The 18,044-nt window shown below is 47.4% G+C and overlaps 1 protein-coding gene across 20 annotated transcripts in view; it reads left to right on the top strand.

Annotated features, from left to right (window-relative positions):
• Positions 1–18,044, top strand: part of ptk2aa (protein tyrosine kinase 2aa) — a 67,577-nt gene that overhangs the window by 34,605 nt on the left and 14,928 nt on the right. For 11 of the 20 annotated variants that reach the window (XM_028964234.1, XM_028964245.1, XM_028964246.1 and 8 more), the window contains 14 exons: positions 373–539; positions 3,546–3,633; positions 4,607–4,686; positions 4,798–4,860; positions 6,809–6,863; positions 9,524–9,664; positions 9,773–9,850; positions 11,119–11,226; positions 12,569–12,686; positions 12,971–13,001; positions 13,330–13,391; positions 14,347–14,436; positions 16,213–16,230; positions 17,291–17,347. In XM_028964234.1, the coding sequence (XP_028820067.1) occupies positions 373–539; positions 3,546–3,633; positions 4,607–4,686; positions 4,798–4,860; positions 6,809–6,863; positions 9,524–9,664; positions 9,773–9,850; positions 11,119–11,226; positions 12,569–12,686; positions 12,971–13,001; positions 13,330–13,391; positions 14,347–14,436; positions 16,213–16,230; positions 17,291–17,347 (1,156 nt within the window). The remainder of the gene's footprint in view (positions 1–372; positions 540–3,545; positions 3,634–4,606; positions 4,687–4,797; positions 4,861–6,808; positions 6,864–9,523; positions 9,665–9,772; positions 9,851–11,118; positions 11,227–12,568; positions 12,687–12,970; positions 13,002–13,329; positions 13,392–14,346; positions 14,437–16,212; positions 16,231–17,290; positions 17,348–18,044) is intronic. The other 9 variants (XM_028964252.1, XM_028964251.1, XM_028964249.1 and 6 more) reach the window with 2 other exon arrangements.

The raw sequence follows: 18,044 nt of genomic DNA, 5'->3' as shown, positions 1-18,044 counted from the left end.
TATCCAACGGCTCCACCGTCGAACATGCTCGTCGTGCACACAGCCCAAGACAACTGTGTCCTTCCCTCTGTCGCCGCTGCCGGCTGTGGGTTCGAAAGCACTCGGCGCACACAGTCCACTGGTGATTTTGTGATTTGACTTCCAGAAGCGTCCCCAATGATCCGTCTTGTCCCAAATCAGCTTGGGCTGATGCCCGGGTGCCCTGTCTCGTACCCTGAATCCCATTAAACGACCCAGTTTTTTCTTTTTTTTCGCCCCCACCTTGCCTCTGTCGCGGTGATGACCGCATCGGCCCCACATCCCTCTGCTTTTTGAGAAAAAAAAAAAAGCAGATAAAACACTTTGTGTTTTTATTTTGCTCTTGTGCCACAGGGCATCATTCAGAAGATCGTCGACATCCACAAGGTGAAATGCGTGGCCTGCTTCGGGCTGCGCCTCAGCCACGTGCCGTCAAGCGAGGTGCACTGGCTCCACCCAGACATGGGCGTGTCCCACGTGAGGGAGAAGTATGAGCAGAACCACCCCCAGGATGAGTGGAGGTGAGTAGCTAGTTCCTGTATACAGTGTCATAAAATGGACGGACGTGTAGATTTTGTTGGTTTGGTTCTCCGATGTTCTACAGAAGCTTCATATGTTGTAAAAAATGTCATATGTTGGCGGGAAAGGGACATTCCGATTGTGACCCAGTACAAGGTGGCTAGTTTCCCTATTCCCCTGCACTTAAGATGGAAGTCTGATGTTGCCATGGAGATGGTTGCGTCGGAAGGAAGTGGAATATCGCGATCGATACGGGTCTGCGTGTAAACACCTTTGAAAGTGAGGATCTTCTGAACGCCCAGCGGGAACTGCACAGATGGTGTCTCTTTAATTCTGCCCCGTCAGGAACGCCACCGGCAGCCAGTTTTATGCCGTTCTCTCTTCTTTTGTGACTAAGTCGGGGGAAAGGCAGATGCCACCATTATCCTCCCAGCCTCTTTCATCGCTCTGGTTTATGGAACGTATTACTGAACGTTGAACCGTTGTGAGGAGGGGCTCGGAAGGGAGCGTGAAGTATTGATATCCGGCTGCTGCGATCGAAGCGCGTTGTCATGCATAAATCGAATTCGATCGGCATAATCATCATCCGCAGGGGAGCAGCTCACCGCGTCTTTTTCTCGAAGTCGCATCAGACTAATAAATCAGTGTTATGACAAAAAGGTTCATTTGAAAATTTGAAGTTAAACGTCGCCGTAAAAAAAAAAAAAAAAAAAAAAAAACACTTGTTCAGTTATTAAATATATAAATTGCATATATCCTTCAGAAAAAAAAAAAAAACAATTAAACCATAATTGCATAGTCTTTTAATGGATAAACATTAACAAGCATTTCTTTACATATGATGATATGGTACGTCTTTGAGAAGATTTAAGTTTAAAAAGTGTTTTTATATTTAATAGTATTTTCTTGATTTATGTCTTGATTTATGTGCAATAAATCTGCCTCCGTGATGGAATTTTTTTTTTTTTTTTTGGAGCGCTCGTCCTTCAGCACGCTAAGCTGCTAAATCCTTCCTCCTCACCAGTCCTTCTCGCGAACGGGTTCGGAGCGCATCTGACTGTCAAAAAGCACAATGGGTCCCGCCTCTAATCCTGTAGGAACAGGACGGGGAACAGTGCCACCCTGCTCGTGCCGCCCTCTTTTGGCAGCGCTGCGATCGTGCCCTAAAGACACGGCGGCGTTTCGTTCTTGGAGCTTCATCCTGCCTCCAAACGCCATGTTCTTAAATGCTTAATGTAAAGCGGCCCTCGTTTGCATTCCACGTAATAAACGGCGCTCCAGGCGAACCTCCCGGCGCGAGGCGTCAAGCCGGGCGAGTTTTGGAGGTGAACGCGGTGTCTGTTTCCGCCTCTGTCCGCCGAGCGCCGTGGATTCGGTGTTTACCGATCATCGGTCATTCTGCATGATCGCCGAGCACGACACATATTCAGTTGCTTTGTCCACGTTTGAATTTTGTCAGGGAATATGCTGACCTTTTCGCCATTATTTTTACGAGAGAACGTTTGGAATGAATGGAAGCGGTTTGCGGTATTTTAAATTCAGTATTTTTATATATTTTTATAGCTCGTGCTGTCGCTTAGAGCATTGAAATTCCCTTTGTAATATGTGTGAGTCTGCCAGGAGCGTTTGGACACGGGCGTTCATTACAAAAGTTGCTGCGAAGCCTGTGGGGCTGCTGTGATGAAGAAGGCCAAGCGCGGCTACTGCGGTGAAATTCGTACCTGAAGCGATAAAGCCGGCGAGATTTGTTGTGCGCGCCCTCTAATGGGGTTCGACAAGGCGGGTCGGGTGCACGGAGTCGTCATTTTAAGGTGGGGGTGCCCAGGTGTGCGCTGACGTCACGGCCGGGGGTTTTATGGCGTCGTCGGCCGGTCACAATGAACTCAATGCTTTGTCAGAACATCTGTTCTGATGGTGGCGGCTGGTTGACCTCGACGTCATGCCCCGGGTTCGGTGGGGTAGCCTTCCGTTAAAAGTGCGTTTGATATCTGGGCAGACTGGCCGTCTGCGTTGTATCGAAGGCGTGCAGAGGAAAAGAAAGCTCTTAGATCTTCACGTTCACTGCTTTTGGATTTACACGACACTTGTATTCCATCCTGTTACATTATTCATGTGTCCAATAGGCTCATAATGTTCCAAAACCTTACTGTGTAATATTGCAACAAAAGGTGCACAGTATGATGTTTAAAATGACATGAACTGAGCGAAAATAAATTGACCTTCATGACCCATCAAGCATCATGAGAATAACAACAAGAACAACATTTATTTCTTATATAACCCATAATCACATGCAGTGTGTCTGAACGGGAATAAAATGCATAGCGTTGCATCAAAGCGAAATTGAACTCAATACGTTGAGTATATATTTATTTTCAAATGGTTCTGGGTAATTTCATTCGACGCGAATGAAATGTCAAAATCAATATTATTTCTGATTGACCACCATCCGTGTGTGTTTGCATGCACGAAGCCGACTTCATATTTTTTTTTATATTGCTGCAGATATATTCTGAAATTTGTCTTTTTGCTTTTAAAAATGGCGTCTTGTAGAATGCAACATGGAACATGGTTTTTCCCGGCTGATCAACTACCGATTTTCACCAGGACCGGCGCGGCACGTTCTCATCCTGCCGCCGTACGGGGGACGCCATTCGTTATGCCGAACCGGTCGAATTTCTAATCCAGCGGATCGTGGTGACGGAGGGCGCCTTGCCGCTCTTTAAGCGGGGAGTTGCCTCAGCCGTCGGGAGAGGGAGCGGAGGGTTTTTGCCGTTTTTTTGGCGGCCAGGTCTGGGATCAGATGGAGCTAGTTACACCGAGGTCGGCCTGATCGCCGCTCTTTGATCAGGCTCCGTTTGAGAGGGGGGGTTTTGCGCCAATGACAACATATATTTGCCATAAAGCCGAATAAGGGACAAGTGGTTCGAATCAGCCCCCGTCCCGTCACCGGAGCCGCCCCGCCTGGCCTTGTACGTTGAACTCCACTCGCCTTCTGTGTTCCTTAGGTACGAGTTGCGCATCCGCTACCTGCCGAAGGGATACCTCAACCAGTTCACCGAAGATAAACCCACGCTCAACTACTTCTACCAGCAGGTGAGTCGCGGCGTAGGTGCGATCGGATGAAAGATCTCCCTCGTCAGTGGTGAAGCTGCGCCGGGATCAGGTGGCTGGGCAGACACACAATGTTTTCTGTCGCGAGAGACGGTGAGCGGTGAAGTGTGTGTGTGTGTGTGTGTGTGCGTCGGCTGAGGCGGAGTGACTTCACAAGAACGCAAGTCTGTGGAGCTGAAATGGAAATGAGTTGCATTTTGCAAAGCAGACAGCGCCACAATGACATGTAGGCCATGGCTACCATGACATCACAAATTTGGCGATGCTTGACGTGTTGTGGGACCGTTATTGATGGTTTTTATGAAATCTTTCACAACTTTAGAATTTTAAAAACAGGAATTAGGTCATGACCCAAAATATGTGTTTTACCATCACAAATGTCTATGGAAATTTGCCTACAGTTTATTATTATTATTTTTTAATTTTGTTTCTTTTCCAACTTATATAATGATTCGATAATGATTCACCAAAGTTGTCGCTCTGTGTTGCCTTGCCCATTTTTCTTTTTGCCCTTCACTTGATCTTTAACAGTCCATTTCAAGAAAACGCCAGAGAAGTACCTATTCTCATTTGTTCGGGTTTTTTGCTTCGTCACGTAGCTCCTCCCTACAATAAAAGTGAATAATAATAATAATAAAATTGCTTCCACAAGTGAACCAGAAAAAAATCTTCCCTTCTGCTCCATTCTTTCTTCTACCAATGTCCAGAAGCTCTTTTTTTTTTTTTTTTGACCCAGTTCTGCTTGATGCACTTGTTTAGGTTTATTTGGGTGGCTTTGATAAGGTCATTATGCATATAAACATAGGAGACGTTCATCAAGGAGAAGGTTTCGCTGCAGCACTGATCGCTGTGTGTCTTCAGTCTCGAAGGAGCTTGTTCCCAGCAGCCGCCTGCGGCCCACTTTGGCTTGTTGATGTGGTAATTTGACGGCAAATGCAATTCCTCTTCCCCGCAGGTGAAAAATGACTACATGCTTGAGTTTGCCGATCAGGTGGAGCAAGACGTTGCACTTAAACTGGGGTGCCTTGAGATTCGGTGAGTAGTTTTGGGTTTTTTTTTTTTTTTTTGTTTTGTTTTTTTTTTTTGTTGAAACTATGTGGTAAAAAGTACCACGAACATTGTTGACCGGGGCTTTTTCCATTACAGGAGGTTCTACAGAGAAATGAGAGGAAACGCTCTGGATAAAAAATCCAACTATGAACTCCTAGAGTGAGTATTTTTATTTCATTTAATTTCACTGGCCTTCAAAAAAAAAAATCTCTTGAGCATAAATAACAGTCGGGAGTGAATTGCCTCGGGCATGATTGCCTTTTGGTTTGACAAAAAGACCAAAAAAAATGCTCGACCAGCAGGCCAGAATGGAGCTTCTCGGCCCACCGGACGTCGTTAAATGATGTCCACTAATGGGGAAGGTCCCCACTCCTCATTCCCCGCCCGCGCTGCAGCCTCCGCCTTCCCCGAGCCGTCAGCATTCCCATTCATTAACAGTCTCCTTGGAAGGCTGCGGGGTCACGTCCCATGCATTGCTATTCCATACGTGTGCCACAGAGGGCCGCTCCCCTTCTCATTAACCGCCGAGGAGCGTGCGGTCCGGCAAATATCCTGACACTCGTTCTGCCGGAAATTAATGTCTCCCTCGAAGGACATGCAGAGAGTTTATGGAAAATAACGAATGCGATGTGTACGTGACGGACCGACCACAATCTGGACACCCGGTCGGAACTAAATCGGACCGTCGCGTTCCTGGTTGGGTTGGACCGAAACTTGCCTGGGCTCTGCACACGCTCCTCAATCCCCTCTCCAGGCCTTGACCTGGAGGCGACAGGAGAGGCCCGTTTCCAAGTGTCCACGTGTCCACCGCAAAAGGCACAGCCGTCCATTGTTGGACAGACAAGGAGACAGCATCACCTGTTTCACTCCCAGACACGGCGCCAGCTTTGCCGGCAGACGGGCCGTGCGTCAGTTGTCTTGGGAACAAGGAACGTAGTCCGATCGTGTGTTCGCTTAGCGGCGTAGAAACGCACCGGTGAGAGTCGTTCGCGAGCTGGCCGGCCCGGGCGAGCGTGAGCGACAGCTGCAGACACGCACGGCGAGGGACATTTAAAGGGGGGGGGGGCTTCGAAACGTGTCGTGTTTCGGTTATGGTAACGTAGTGAGATTATTAGACGTCCCTTAACAGCCGGTTTGCTGCCGGGACGTTCCTCGCTGCTAAATGCACTACGCGTTTCCGGGCTTATTTGATGGGATGCCAAGGTTGAGGTTTAACAAGCTTGGCCTTTCACCGAGGGTGGACGATGAAGCGCCCGCACAGTAGCCTGAGATTTACACGCCTCCCAAAGCTGTATTCCCTCTCTGTAAAAAATAATCTTTTTACTCTTGCACAAACTATTTATTTATTTACTTTTCACTTTGACTTCACTCATTCGCACACCTTCACCCTACCTGTTGCACATATTTTATGTTTTATGTCAGACATAAAAGTGTAATATTTGGTTAGGTTTGCAATATTTGCATATTGGCAATCATTGTGCACTTGCAATATTTTGCAATACTGTGGTCTGCAGCAGTCGGCAAAGCATTTCACTGCATATCATTCCGTGTATGACCGTGTGTGTGACAAATTAAAATTTAGATTTGAGAAGGACTCATCATCCTTGCTGTTTTCTTGCGGCAGCAATGCTGTGCAAACGTTAGTTAGTACCGTGTGGTTTCAGAAGCAGGTTTGGTTTATCCGTCTGATTCAAGATTGGTTTATCGTCACTGCAACAGAAGACACAGTGTACAATGTATTGAAATAATGTTTCACGCAGATGCCCCCATAGTGCAATAGTGCACACTGAACTAATCTATACTAACTAAAACTAAAGCTTGAATACTGTACAGGTTATCTCTACAGGAGAAAAATTATAAACTTTTCTGTACAATGACCAGGTCGAACAGGACGTAACTGGACAACATCGTGTACGAGTGCTTGTAAGTGGCCGTTGCAAATGGACTCCTTCCTTTGGAGCCCTGGCTACCGAGATGAATATCACACATCAAAAACGGCGTTATGTAACGCTGTCGTGGGAGTTCCTGCCGTGTAATGTGATGGTCCCTGCTGTTGTAACATCATGTTCCCGCTGACCCTAATGCTGCACTTTTAATTCTTTTACAGAAAAGACGTTGGGCTCAGGAGATTCTTCCCAAAGAGTTTGCTAGACTCCGTTAAGGTGAGTTCAGGCGAATAAACCTTAAACAGGCCCTGAGCTGCAAGCACATCCAGCTTTCAAACTGGCCCTAAACGTGGGGCTTGATTGTCACAACAGCACACGGTGCACACAGTGAAATTTGTCCTCTGCATTTAACCCATCACCCTTGGTGGGCAGTGGGCGGCCATGACAGGCGCCCGGGGAGCAGTGTGTGGGGACGGTGCTTTGCTCAGTGGCACCTTGGCGGATCGGGATTCGAACCAGCAACCTTCTGATTATGGGGTCGCTTCCTTAACCGCTAGGCCACCCCTGCCCCGCAGGATTATATGTCAGAGACGTCCTCGGCATCTAATAGTATTTGCACATGTGGCATGTTGACAGGCGTGGGTTTAAATCACCATGAAGTGGCAACGTGTGCGAGAGTCGCTGATCATTGGGCTCCTCTCGTTTTAAACCCTTCAATGGTGGACATTTTAAAGCACGTACGTAAGTCGCGTCTGTAAATGTAAGAGCAGCTTAAAGACAAAAAGACATGGCAAAAGACAAATTCTCTTCAGGAGACAAGTTGACTACCAAGCGGTTCTTTATTGTTGTGTCCACTACTTGCGTAAATCTGCAGGGTGCCTTACACTAGCGAGCCAGGCCCGTGTGTTGAAGCAGTTAAATATGGTGCCCGAAAATGCGAATGAGCAGGAGAGAGACCTCAGTTTCCTGGTCTTCTGTCTGAAAATGGGGTCTCTGTAGCATGTGTGAATTTGCTGTGTTGTTTGGCTGAGCCTTTGGGAGGCTTTGGCCTAGTTTCCCCCCCCCCCCCCCCCCCCCCCCCGAGCAGCCTGTGGGGAGAAGCCCATGGCAAATGAAGACCCCCCCCCCGCATCTGTCATCTGAAAGAATACGATTTATTTATTTACTTTTTAAAGCTCAAACCCCAAATGCACATTTATACGTTCAGCGGAGCAGAAACAGCACAACATAAAAAAGACAACAGGCTATCGCGTAAAATGTCGGGGTGTTAAACAAATAGTAAAGTAAAACACTCGGGCGGCGCTTTTCAGCAGATGCCCCAGGAACCCCGTGAGGTGGGGGAGTCGCTGCAGACGGTGCAGGGGAGGGCAGATGCCCCGTTTGAGGGGGTGGGGGTGTCGCCCGACCCCTCGGGGGTCGAGCCCCCACAGTTTCACTCTCTCAGTCTTGCGCTCTACCCTCGGTTTACGGGTCGGGGGGTGTGTGTGTGTGTGTGTGTGTGTGTGTGTGTGTGTGTCTCTCCTTTCACCCTCTGTCAGGCTGCTTTGCAAATATTAGCACTGTCTAAACAAATAGCCAATTAAAGTAATTCACAATCGTAATATATTTTATTACTGAAATATGAGTCTGAATTGACAGTAGAAACATGTTCGTTGTACAATCGAGGAGGGGGGGGGGGAGTATTAACGTGTCGAAGCGCATTATATGATATATAGTACTACAAACCCCCACCAGAGTGGCTGGCGGTGTGTCGCCTGGCAGATGGTGGTGACTGCAGCCTAACTCAGTCAAAGCCTAATCAAAATCGGACAATAAATGGAATTATTGATCGTCAATTACACTCACGGCATTTACCAGACGCCCTTATCCAGAGCGACTTCCGATCAGTAGTTGCGGGGACGGTCCCCCCTGGAGACACTAGGCGGGATTTGAACCTGGCTCTTCTGGTACATGCTAGGCTACCACCGCTCTTCGCCCTGCGCCAGAGGGAATCAGTTCAGGGCTTGTAGACATGCCGGAGATGAGGGAGGTTGAGGTTTTTTTTTTTTTTGCCCTGGCCAGGGTGCGAAGTCTATTCGGGACGCGAGGTCCGTGCTTGACGTTTCGTGCACCCTGCAGTGTCGATTTGCGCAAGGATACGAGGCAGCGCTTCCTCTCAGGAAGGGTGGATGTTGGGAGCGGGGAGACCGAGGCGGAGTGCCGTGGATCCCAGACGAGGGTTAAAGGGCAGGGGACAGCCGTCTATTTTCATCGTGCATGAAAGCGTGACCACTTACAAGGATTTGCCAGCGCTGTCACTGTGGCTGCACACTGCTACAAACAAGATGGAGGCTGTAGGTTACAGGATGGTTTTTGGTTGAATTGTTAAGCTCTTATCGTCATATAGCGGTTTGCATTTTAATCAGTTGAAGTGCTTTAAAAAAAACATTACAGCACAAAACATTTTACTTAAAAAAAAAAAAAAAAAAAAAACTATCATACAATATACATGAACGTTCAATCATGCACCTATCAGCAGGGTTCGAGTTCTGGCAGAGAGGATATTCTGATATCTCACTTCCCCCTTCCTGTGTATTTATAAGAATAATTAAATATTATATACAGTACAGGCAAAAAGTTTGACACACCTTCTCATTCTATGTGTTTTCTTTATCTTCATGACCATTTACGTTGGTCGATTCTCACTGAAGGCATCAGAACTATGAATAAACACATGTGGAGTTCTGTACTTAACAAAAAAAGGTGAAATAACTGAAAATAAAAAAATGTTTTATATTCTAGTTTCTTCAAAATAGCAGTCATTGAATCCAGTCATTGAACATTTCTTTGATCTTGTTAATGCCGATAATGCAATTTTAACGTCTGACTCACGCTGCTTCTCAGCATCGTGGGCTTGGTGGCTGTGTGAACATCTCTGGCTTTCGCTTTCTACCCAGGCCAAGGCGCTGCGCAAGCTGATCCAGCAGACCTTCAAACAGTTTGCCAACATGAATGACGAGCAGAGCATCCTGAAGTTCTTCGAGATCCTCACGCCGGTGTACAGATTTGACAAGGAGTGTTTCAAATGTGCCCTCGGGGTAAATATGTGATTCTGAGGCCACGTCCGTGTGACTGAGCTGCAGTGCTCTCTGCTGGCCATATTCTGAATGTAAAAATACATATCTGCATGTATTATTATTTTACAGTCAAGCTGGGTCATCTCTGTAGAACTCGCTATTGGACCAGAAGAAGGAATCAGTTATCTTACAGACAAAGGCTCAACGGTGAGTGGGTGCTCGACCCAAAAAGACGTTTGTATTGTTTTGCATTCATTTTAGCATATACTTCAGACTGTCACATTCTTAGTCATAATAATTTTTTTTTTTTTTGTTAAAATTTTAGCTATTCCTGTCCGTAGAGAGTTTTAGTTGCACCTTACAACCAGTAGTGACAAGGACAGTCCCCCTTGAGGCACTCGGGGTTAAGTGACTTGCTCTGGGACACGATGGTAGTAAGTGAGGCTTGAACCTGGGACGTTGTGGTCTTCTGGTTCACAGGCACTGGGCTACTACCACATTACGTTGCTAACTACCTAGTATGCATAAAGTGTTGTATATATTAAAGGTCCCCTATTGTGAAAATATCACTTTGTAAGATTATTTATCATTAACACGAGTTCCACTAGCCTGTCTATGGTCCTGCAGTGGCTAGAAATGGCGATGGGTGTAGAGAGTTCTTAAGCCCATTCTGCTTCCTCAACTTCTACAGGCCGCTCTCCTCCTCGTCCCGCCCCTCTCCTCCTCATTAGCATTTAAAGCTACAGACACTGACCTGGCGTGTCCAGGGGAAATTTCGTTGTGGGACTGGATCAAAGTGGCTGTAATTCTGCACCAAGGCTGAATTTCAGAAAGAGACTTCAGATTCAGTATTGGGGGACACTAACATCCTGTATAAAAGCAAAAAAAACATTAATGTCAGGGGAACTTTTAAACTTTTGCCGATTCAAAATTGTTTCAAATGAAAAAGTGAAAGTGATTGTCATTGTGTTACACTGCAGTACAGCTCACGGTGACACAACATAATGTGTCCTCTGCTTTTAGCAATCACCCTTGGTGAGCAGTTGGCAGCCATGACAGCAGTGTGTGGTGACGGTGCTCAGCTCAGTGGCACCTTGGCGGCTCGGGATTCGAGCCTTAACTGCTAGGCCACCACTGACCCAAAATGACAAGCCAGTCAGGAGTCAAACTCACTGAAACACTGGCCATGTGCTGTGTAGCCTTATTTTTATACAAATTGTGCATTTACGATTTTCCACAATATTCCAACCTTGCTGCCGTTCTTTCTTATTTTAAATGGTTTTCACAGTTATGATGACCATGTGGTGATGACATCGTTATTTCCATCTATACCAATCGTGTTCTTCATTGCAGTAAAACTTGATGAATGGAAAATAAAAAGCTGTCTGCTTGAAGCAGGCGGCTGGAAGAGAACAAACTGTTTATCGTGGGAGATGTTGTTACCCAACCAAAACATGTGACCTCTATCCGTGCAGCCCACCCACCTGGCCAACTTCACTCAGGTGCAGACCATCCAGTACTCCAGCCTGGAGGACAAGGAGAGGAAAGGCATGCTGCAGCTGAATGTAGCGGGAGCGGCGGAGGTAAGATGGCGAAGACACATCATTTACAAATGCCTCACACTATTGCCACTACTCGGCAACCGTGAAGTGAAGTGATTGTCATTGTGATAACTAGCTCTGCATTTAACCATCACCCTTGGTGAGCAGTGGGTGGCCAGTTGGGCGCCCAGGGGGCAGTGTGTGGGGACGGTGCTTTGCTCAGTGGCACCTTGGCGCTTCGGGATTCGAACCGGCAACCTTCTGATTATGGGGCCGCTTCCTTAACCGCTAGGCCACCGCTGCCCGGATCACAGATGCTCCGGTTGTGTAAGAACTCATCTTATCTCTCCCACAGACCCACCTCGAGATGAGATGGGTAAAAATGGGAACCGACCAGTAAACATTTACAGCACTTATCAGACGCCCTTATCGAGAGTGACTTACAATCAGTAGTTACAGGGACAGTCCCCTCCTGGAGACACTCAGGGTTAAGTGTCTTGCTCAGGGACACGATGGTAGTAAGTGGGATTTGAACCTGGTCTTCTGAGAGTGTTACCCACTAGGCCACTACCATCCAATGAAGCACTGCAAAAACTCATTGAGCTCATTGTTAATTTTCTGTTTGTTCTCCAACTGGCTGTTCATAAAAGTCATATATAACTTTTGAAAGTGATTTTCACTATATTTTGTATGCTGTTTTCACATTGTGACACAGTGAAATGTGTCCTCTGTATTTAACCCATCACCTTTGGTGAGCAGTGGGCAGCCATGACAGGCGCCCGGGGAGCAGTGTGTGGGGACGGTGCTTTGCTCAGTGGCACCTCGGGATCCGAACTTATGAATAAATAAGAGAGTTTTTAATGTAAACAGCCATTGTGAACACATGTAAGTGTCTGTGTGGGCTGGATGCCTGGGCTTGGAAGGATTAAAGTAAACCCCTCCGCCAACCTCGAGCAAGTGAACGGCGTGGCATCACCGCGTCTGTTTTCCAGTAGCCGGTCGTTTCCGAGTAGACACCTTCGGGGACCGGCAGGAATTCTTGCAGCGTGTGTCCCACCTTCGCACTTTCTCTAAATGCTTTGCACAGCGAGTCCCTTTATGCAGGGTGTCTGGTTTATTTTATTTTATTATCCCGTTTGTAGATGGAGGAGCGGTTAGCTACACAATCTCGGGATTTTCAGGCAGCCGGCACAGTTAGGAAAGCTGGGAATGTCCCTGGCCGACCGTGTGTGGGGCGTTGTGTGTTTCCATGTGTGGGACGTGGGGGAGCGTCCGTGGGTGGATGGGAGGGGGCAGCTGTCTCTCTCTCTCTCTCTCTCTCTCTCTCTCTCGCGCTCTCTCTCTGGTGATAATGGCCCTTTGTGGACGACCCCTGTTTCCACAGCCTCTCACAGTCACCACGCCGTCCTTCCCCATAGCCGAGAACATGGCAGACCTGATAGACGGCTACTGTCGGCTGGTCAACGGCGCCACGCAGTCCTTCATCATCCGACCCCAGAAAGGTGAGCTGCTGGCGGACTTCGCCTGCAGAGGATCGGTTTAGGCGGAGCCGTGGTCACAGCTAGAGACAGACGGGATGACGGTCAGTGTCCGGTTCTGTCCCTTGGGGCACGTTCTAAATGGACGTCATTGTCGTGGACAGACTGAGGAAATTGCACAGACGTCGGCTGTAATAGTCATGGAATCTCTTGTCGTAGATGGAGAATTTTCCCCTTTTTTTTAAAGCATGTTTTATTATTTCATTCATAATTTAGTGTGGATTTTTTTTTCTTCATGTTTTCCACAGAGGGTGAAAGAGCTCTTCCGTCGATTCCCAAGTAAGTAATTAATGAAAGTTTAATTTCGTTAAAACGTTTTTAAAAACCAAACATTGACAGGCGAGTGGTATAAGTAATGATTATTTCAAGCATTAATACTTGTAAGTGTTTTTTGCCGTGCTTCCCCGAATATTTTCTTCAAATTTTCACCATAAAACCAAATGTATGACACTTTTTTTTTATTTTTTTTTTTTATAATTTTTAAATGAAACTAACCCTTAAACATTGACCCATAAATGGATCCCTGAATACCAGATACAAATAGCAGGGTTCCTGGGGATCCTCTTTACGTTTTTACGGACCGTGTTTCACGCTCTTCGCCCTGCAGAGTGGCCAACAACGAGAAACGGGCCGAAGTCCGAACGGGTGTCCGGGCCATCTCCGTCTCAGGTAGGACGCCGCCGCTTCCCGAACCTCCTTCGTGGTATTTTGTCGGCCTTGGCGATATCCTTTCGAAAGCTGACTACTTGTCACCCGGAAGAACCGTGGATCGTGTTCAGGGAACTCTGGGAATGAATCATTTTCGTGACATTATCGCCTGAAGTCGCTGGTTTACAGCGCCCGTGCTGTAAAGGTTACGGCGTCGGCGCATTATCTCGAAATTCCCCTCGCCAGAGAAGCATGCTGGCGCAATTTATGTGCCACTGGATTAACAGCTGGCACAAGTGGCGGCGGTGGAGGGGACAGCAGGTGGCGGATGATCCAGCTGGAGGGGGGGGGGGGGGGGTGGTCTTCCTCCCCTTTCCCTCTCCGCCTCGGACTCCGCCCTCCCCAGTCGGTTTTCTCGGGGGATAATGAGGCCGATTGAGGCCGGAGAGGGCCGGAGGTCTTCTGGTGGCAGGGTCCTCTCAATGGGCCGCTTGTGCCGGTGGGCCTGGGAGCGTAAAGGCGACCGCCGGCCTCCCACATCCGAGGAGATGTGCAGTTGGGGTTTAAATATGGCTGGCCATTGTGGTCATTTTCACAGCTACCAGACTTATTCTGGGTTCCCGTGCAAGTCGCCATTCCTAAAAACATAATTACAACTTCTAATAATTCGTGTACTCTTACTGCCTACGGCATTCCTTGGCAACTCTGGTATCATTAAAAAAAAAAAAAAAAAAAAAAAAAAGTTCCCCAACATCCATCGTTTGACCGTCCACGTGCTCAGGACTAATTGTGACATTTCCAACAGCAGGTCTGAGACGTGGATGCCAGATTTGTTCTCTACTCTGCCATTTGCACCACCGGAATTAACATTCCTGAAAACTGTTTTTCTGTGTCCTGTTGTACGGGCGCCATGATTTTAGCTCTTGCTTTCTTTCACCATTTTTTCCCTCCTTTTCTCTTCTCCTCCTCTTCGAAGACTCAGTCCCTCAGACGCCTCCTAAGGCCGCTAAAGCCAGGCGCTTCCTCCTCCCTTTCGTCCTCTGTTCCCATGACTCTCCGCCCAAGGGTACTGCCCTCTCGGCTTTTTTCCGCGCTTCGCCAGGACTAACCCGACTGGTCCTTCTCACCTGCTCCCCAGCTGCTCCTCTGCCCCTTTCTCACCCCGAAAAGAGAGTGTTTAATCCACGTCCCCCTCCGTCCCTCCACAAAGCACACGGCCTTGCCCTTTAACCCCCACAGGCTTTATGGCTGCATTCAGAGTGCCGGTTTGGCTGTGTGAGCTTTGCTAAACTGCGTGCGAAGTGACTGCGTGCTGCTCTTGCAGCGAAAGAGCAGCCACTGTTCCATCAGTTATGGATTTAAATTAGCATATTTGTGGCCTTTGATTTGGTTAATTCCTGCAGTTTCCAGCGATTTATTTTTTGTTTTTCTACTTGATGGCACTGGCAGGTTTCCTCGGGCTCTAATTGTGAAAGAGTTTTTCTTTTTTTTTAAATACGTGGATTGGCCACCACAGAGTCCTGCTGGAGACGAGCTTGACTCCCGTTTGTGTGTCTGTCACCAGGGGTCGCTATGTTCTACATCATTTTCTTTTTTTTGGGAAATTAAAACTAGGTGTGCATGGCACATGAATGCAATTGTTTTTGGCTTGTCTTTTTAACCAAGCTTCTGCACCACATAAACTGGCATTAAAACGATAACACAGACACAAGCGGAACACAATTACCATAAACATGTCAAACTGGCATTATTTTATTTATTTATTTATTTTATACAGTTACTGAACGAATATTGACTAATTTCAGTCTCTAATTCTCTAATTCTGAAGTACTGATTCTGGCAACCGACAGTGAAGTGAAGTGATTGTCATTGTGAAACACTGCAGCACAGCACGGTGTCCTCTGCATTTAACCATCACCTTGGTGAGCAGTGGGCTGCCATGACTGGTGCTTTGCTCAGCAGCACCTCAGTGGATTCAAACCGGCGACCTTCTGATTACAGGGCCGCTTTCTTAACCCGCTAGGCCACCACTGCCCCGAAATTTATCATGAATAGATGATCAAAAGAGCTCCAAACCACGAGCCAGCCAGGATTCGGACCTAGAATCTTCTGGGTTCATCTTTATACCTCTGGAATAAATTTTGGTTAGAATAAAGCTGACAGGCTGGCTGAAAGCCCTTGCTGGTCTCCAGAGACTGAATTAGTCTCGTGTCTCGTTCTGCCTCCCGCTATGAATCAGTCGAGTTGCCTTTTTTCCGCCGCAAGATGCCAATACGCAGGCGGCCACGTCAACCTCCCCCGACACTCCGGACACAGGAGATACTGGAGATACTGCTATTCCGTGCAGCTTTTTAAAATGAAAATCCACTGTTCCCCTGAGGGGCCGATCACTTTTCCAGTTTCTAGACCAGCTTCAGGTTTCCATCGAACGACCAGGCCAGTAAAACCCGTGGCCCTCGCGATCGGCCCGGCAGAAGCCCAGGTGATTCGCTGGTGGGTTTGAACTGGCTTGAACTCCCGTAACAATGCAGGCGGAGCGCAGCGGGCTCTCCAGGATCAAATTTAATCAGACCCCACACATTCCTGCAGCGTCCCGGCTCCATTTCTTCCGAGGCTTTACTCGACTCAGTGGGAACGGTGAAAAAGAATAAAAAAAAAAAAGAGAGACCGCATCACCAACCTTTAACCATGTCGTTATGTCTTTTATGAACTTATTATTATTGTTATTATAATATAAAAATCTATTTTAATTACCAGGAAATAACATGTCTTTTTTCCCCCTCTTCCCCCATCTTTCCCTTCTCTCTCTCTCCTCTTTGCATGCCTCTCCTTGGACCTGCAGAGGATATAAGTGGGGATGGTAACGTTTGGCTTTTAATATCTCCTTTTCATCCCTCTCTCCTGTCTCTTACTAACATTCTGAAGTTGCTTGAGGTAGAATTTTACTCATCTAGATTCAGTTAGAACCTTTATCTGATTTGCTGAACTTTTTATATATATATATATATGTGTGTGTGTGTGTGTGTGTGTGTGTGTGAACTTTTTATTTGTCTTTGTTGTTTTTTTTTTACTTTGAAATAGAGCGGTGTAACAGTGAATAAATTCTATTAGATGAAACAATTCTAGAATTAAGGTTCTCCCTTAATATGCTTCTCCCACAAAGCATATTGAGGTAATGGAATTATCAGCAGGACCAGGCAGAGACCACCCCTCTGCGCATTCGCCTCGGCCGCCGTGATGAAAACCGCCGCTCATCAGTTGCTTACAGCCGGAGCGATCACATCACATCTGTTCACGTCCTGCAACAAGGAGCTGTGTGTGATGGGTCGGATCGGTCTGGCCCTTTAAGGGACACTCCTCCTGGCCCGGCTTTCTCATAAAGTCCGGCGGCTCCTGGCCGGAGTAGCTCCGTCTCAGCCGTCCTGCATTCCTGACTAAAAAGGAATCGTACAGTGTGTATAGAAAAAAGAAAAAAAGAGAGAGAAAGATCTAGAAGCTCACTGACTTCCCTTGAGCCACGATTGCCACCAAGATACTTCCCTATTTCCTCCTAAAGACAGAAGTGTGTGCGCACAAAAAAACCATAGAAACGGGGGTTTAAAACAAACAAATAAATAAATAAAGGTCCCATCCCCTCCCATTTCGCTGTCCCCTCCCTTCCTCTCTCGCCCCCAGAAAACACTTCTGATCCCTGATTGGACAGAAAGACAAACAGACACGTGCGACACCCTCTGTTCGTCCGTCCGTCGCCCGACTCGGGCGTTTATTTCCAGCCGGGCTCGGCGCCTCTGTCGCGAAGCGCGTCGAGCCGCAGTTTCCATTTCAGCTGCATTATCTGTCTGGACGCGGAGCGTCCTGCCCTCCTGACCGCCCTCTCTCTCTCTCTCACTCCCTCTCTCTTTTTCTCCCTCTCCCGGCAGAAACCGACGATTATGCAGAAATCATAGACGAGGAGGATACCTACACCATGCCCTCCAGTAAGTACCACACGCTCCCTTCATTTCTCTACTTTGTGTAAGTGTGTGTGTGTGTTTCTTCTTCCTCTGCCGTGGCAGGCTTTGCTCCAGAAGCACTTCAGCCGGCAGCCCGTCGCTCTTGGGTTCCAGATGTTCCAGCGTCGGGCCAAAATCCTTTTGAACGTGGCTCCGGTTGCCGAATCGTGGCCTATTTTCCCTCTCCGGTCTCTCTCTCTCTCTCTCTCTCTCTCTCTCTCTCTCTCCATCTCTGACGCAGTTCGTCTGTTGACAGGGCAGCTCTTGACTTTGTTTGAAAGGGCTACGTTTACGTTACGATTGCGCTACGCGTCCCACCTCCGCTCGAAGGCTGCCGTGCCGGCGCGCTACTTTCGGCCAGCCAGTAACATTCCCCTCAAGTGATTCGAGAACGCGACTTTTTAGGGCGGCGTCTGTGGACTGGCTGCGAGATGCCAAGATGACAAAAGCGTCATTGGGGTCTGTATTATTATTATTATTTTTTTTTTTTTAAGAGAATTTTTTTTTTTCATGGTAAGTAGTTATCACACATAACATAACACTGACTTGAAGGGTGTTTTTTTTTTTTTTTTTTTTTTAATGGAATGATCGACAGCTCATTCCGGATGATTTGGGTGTTAGTAGCCTAGTGGGTTACACACTCGCCTATGAACCAGAAGACCCAGGTTCAGACCCCACTACC

The sequence above is a fragment of the Denticeps clupeoides genome, chromosome 20 (genome assembly GCF_900700375.1).
Source record: "Denticeps clupeoides chromosome 20, fDenClu1.1, whole genome shotgun sequence".
In the NCBI taxonomy this organism is placed as follows: Eukaryota; Metazoa; Chordata; class Actinopteri; order Clupeiformes; family Denticipitidae; genus Denticeps; species Denticeps clupeoides.
Note: the sequence above shows the minus strand (reverse complement) of the source record. Positions and strands in the feature narration are given on the sequence as shown.